Source organism: Chiloscyllium plagiosum, unplaced genomic scaffold (assembly GCF_004010195.1).
Source record: "Chiloscyllium plagiosum isolate BGI_BamShark_2017 unplaced genomic scaffold, ASM401019v2 scaf_62504, whole genome shotgun sequence".
NCBI lineage: Eukaryota > Metazoa > Chordata > Chondrichthyes > Orectolobiformes > Hemiscylliidae > Chiloscyllium > Chiloscyllium plagiosum.
The window spans coordinates 314-4,229 of NW_025194833.1; the positions used below are offsets into that span (position 1 = coordinate 314).

The 3,916-nt window shown below is 51.2% G+C and overlaps 1 protein-coding gene across 1 annotated transcript; it reads right to left on the bottom strand.

Annotated features, from left to right (window-relative positions):
- Window positions 1-1,399: 1,399 nt before the first annotated feature.
- Window positions 1,400-1,776, bottom strand: LOC122545810 (histone-lysine N-methyltransferase, H3 lysine-79 specific-like; the record flags this gene model as incomplete). Its single annotated transcript, XM_043684716.1, has 2 exons — window positions 1,400-1,481; window positions 1,682-1,776. Coding segments are annotated over 2 exons (177 nt in total), but the record flags the coding sequence as incomplete, so codon positions are not given.
- Between the last annotated feature and the right edge of the window lie 2,140 nt (window positions 1,777-3,916).

Here is a 3,916-nt window from a genome sequence, read left to right on the forward strand (position 1 = left end):
AGAGCAGTGGATGTGGCTTTTAGCAAAAGGCGTTTGTTAAGGTTCCCCGCGGTCGGCTCATTCAGGAGTGTGGGATACAGGGAAATCTGTCTGCGGGGATACAGAATTGGCTGGTCCATGGAGACAGAGGGTGGTGGCAGATGGAAATGATTCAGCCTGGAGCTCAGTGGCCAGTGAATTTCCACAGGGATCTGTTCGGGGACCTCGGATGTTTATAAATGACTTGAATGAGGTAGTGGAAGGGCGGGTTAGTAAGTTTGCTGATGACATGAAGGTTGCCGGATAGTGTGGAAGGCTGGTGGGTCATTGACGGGATGTGGAAACTGGGCTGAGAAGATGGAGTTCAACCTGGGAAAGTGGGGAGTGATTCACTTTGGAAGGTGGAATGTGAATTCGGATTGCCAGGGTTAAAAGCAGGACTCTTGACAGTGTGTAGGGACGGAGGGGTCTTGGGGGTCTGTGTCCATGAATCCCGCAAAGTTACCACACAGGTTGGTCGGGATGTCAAGAAGGTGTACGGTGTGTTGGCTTTCGTTTGCAGGACGATTGAGTTTAAGAGCCGCGAGGTTATGCTGCAGCTCTATCGAGCCCTGGTTAGACCACACTTGGAATATCGTGTTCAGTTCTGGTCGCCTCATTGTAGGAAGGATGTGGAAGCTTTAGGGAGGGTGCAGAGGAGGTTTACCAGGATGCTGGAGGGCAGGTCTTATGTAGAAAGGTTGAGGGATCTCGGGTTTATCTCATTGGAGGGATGAGAGGTGACCTGATAGAGGTGTGCATGACGATGAGAGACCCAGATAGAGTGGATAGCCAGAGACTTTTCCCCAGGACAGAATGGCTACCACGAGGGGATATAGTTTTTGAGGAAGGGGAGAGGTCAGAGGTCAGTCCTTGCCCAGAGAGTGGTGGGTGTGTGGAATGCACTGCCAGCAGGGCTGGTAGAGTCAGGGACATTTGAGCCACTCTTGGATAGGCCCGTGGATGATGGTACAATGAAGGGGATGGAGGTTAGTCTGATCTTAGAGTAGGGTAAAGGGCCGGCACAACATCGAGGGCCGAAGGGCCTGTACTGTACTGCGTTCTGTGTTCTAAACCCTCTCTTAGCTGTTGTAAGCCCTCATTAAACTTGCTCTAAGCTCTTTTGACCACTCTCTCTGAGCTCTCTCTCTGAGCTCTCTCTCTGATCTCTGTCTCGAAACTCTGTCTGATCTCTCTCTGATCTCTCTCTCTGATCTCTCTGATCTCTCTCTCTGATCTCTGTCTCTGAGCTCTGTCTCTGAGCTCTCTCTCTGAGCTCTGTCTCTCTGAGCTCTCTCTCTGAGCTCTCTCTCTGAGCTCTGTCTCTCATCTCTCTCTGAGCACTCTCTCTCTGAGCTCTCTCTCTCTCTGAGCACTCTCTCTCTGAGCTCTCTCTCTCTGAGCTCTCTCTCTGTGAGCTCTCTCTCTCTGAGCTCTCTCTCTGATCTCTGCCTCTGAGCTCTCTGCCTCTGAGCTCTCTCTCTGATCTCTGTCTCTGAGCTCTCTGCCTCTGAGCTCTCTCTCTGATCTCTCTCTCTGATCTCTGTCTTTGCGCTCTATCTCTGAGCTCTCTCTCTTTGATCTCTCTCTCTCTGATCTCTGCCTCTGAGCTCTGTTTCTGAGCTCTGTCTCTCAGCTCTCTCTCTGATCTCTGTCTCTGAACTCTGTCTCTGAGCTCTCTCTCTCTCTGATCTCTCTCTGATCTCTCTCTGAGCTCTGTCTCTGATCTCTCTCTGTCTGAGCTCTCTCTCTGATCTCTCTCTCTGAGCTCTCTCTCTGATCTCTGTCTCTGCGCTCTGTCTCTGAGCTCTCTCTCTCTCTGATCTCTCTCTGATCTCTCTCTCTGATCTCTCTCCCTCTCTCTCTCTCTCTCTGATCTCTCTCTCTGATCTCTCTCCCTCTCTGATCTCTCTCTCTGATATCTCTCTCTCTGAGCTCTCTCTCTGATCTGTCTTGAAGCTCTCTGTATGATCTTTGTGGGCGGCACGGTGGCACAGTGGTTAGCACTGCTGCCTCACAGCGCCAGAGACCCGGGTTCAATTCCCGCCTCAGGCGACTGACTGTGTGGAGTTTGCACATTCTCCCCGTGTCTGCGTGGGTTTCCTCCGGGTGCTCCGGTTTCCTCCCACAGTCCAAAGATGTGCAGGTCAGGGGAATTGGCCGTGCTAAATTGTCCGTAGTGTTAGGTAAGGGGTAAATGTAGGGGTATGGGTGGGTTGCGCTTCGGCGGGTCGGTGTGGACTTGTTGGGCCGAAGGGCCTGTTTCCACACTGTAATGTAATCTAATCTAATCCTCTCTCTCTGAGCTCTCTCTCTCTGATCTCTTTCTGAGCGCTCTCTCTGAGCTCTGTCTCTGAGCGCTCTCTCTCTGAGCTCTCTCTCTGATCTCTGTCTCGAAACTCTTTCTGATCTCTCTGAGCTCTCCCTCTGATCTCTGTCTCGAAACTCTTTCTGATCTCTCTGAGCTCTCTCTCTGAGCTCTCTCTCTCTGATCTCTGTCTCTGATATCTCTCTCTGAGCTCTCTCTCTCTGATCTCTCTCTGATCTCTCTCTCTGATCTCTGTCTCTGAGCTCTCTCTCTGATCTCTCTCTCTCTCTGAGCTCTCTCTCTCTGATATCTCTCTCTGAGCTCTCTCTCTCTGATTTCTCTCTCTGATCTCTCTCTGATCTCTCTCTCTGATCTCTCTCTCTGAGCACTGTCTCTGAGCTCTCTCTCTGATCTCTCTCTCTCTCTGAGCTCTCTCTCTCTGATCTCTCTCTCTCTGATTTCTCTCTCTGATCTCTCTCTCTGATATCTCTCTCTGATCTCTCTCTCTGATATCTCTCTCTGATCTCTCTTTCTGAGCTCTGTCTCTGAGCGCTGTCTTGAAGCTCTGTCTCGAAGTTCTGTCTCGAAGCTCTGTCTCGAAGCTCTCTGTCTGAGCTCTCTCTCAGCTCTCTCTCTCTGATCTCTGTCTCGAAACTCTCTCTCTGACCTCTCTGTCTGAGCTCTCTCTCTCTCTCTGATCTCTGTCTTGAAGCTCTCTGTCTGATCTCTATCTCTGATCTCTCTCTCTGTCTGATCCTCTCTCTCTGAGCTCTCTGTCTTTAAGCTCTCTCTCTGATCTCTCTCTCTGATCTCTCTCTCTGATCTCTCTCTCTGATCTCTCTCTCTGATCTCGCTCTCTGATCTCTCTTTCTGAGCTCTGTCTCTGAGCTCTGTCTCGAAGCTCTGCCTCGAAGCTCTGTCTGACCTCTCTTTCTGAGCTCTCTCTCTCTGAGCTCTCTCTCTCTGAGCTTTCTCTCTCTGAGCTCTCTCTCTCTCTCAGCTCTCTCTCTCTGAGCTCTCTCTGAGCTCTCTCTCTCTGAGCTCTCTCTCTCAGCTCTCTCTCTCTGAGCTCTCTCTCTGATCTCTGTCTCGAAACTCTCTCTCTGACCTCTGTCTGATCTCTCTCTCTCTCTGATCTCTGTCTTGAAGCTCTCTGTCTGATCTCTATCTCTGATCTCTCTCTCTCTCTGTGAGCTCTCTCTGTGAGCTCTCTCTGTGAGCTCTCTCTCTTATCTCTCTCTCTCTCTGATCCTCTCTCTCTGATCCTCTCTCTCTGATCCTCTCTCTCTGATCTCTGTCTTTAAGCTCTCTCTCTGAGCTCTCTGTTTGAGGTCTCTCTAAGTCCTGTCTCTGTCCGTGTGTAGGTCGCAGGGCCCTGATGCTATGATCCTGACTGGTGGTAGTGACCATCCCTCAGTCCAGCTCAGCGTGGCCCAGTTGTTGGTGATAGCCCAGCAGATAGCCTCGGGCATGGTCTACCTAGCATCACTGCACTTTGTTCACCGGGACCTGGCCACTCGGAACTGCCTGGTGGGCGATGGGCTCCTGGTCAAGATCGGGGACTTCGGCATGTCCCGGGATATCTACAGC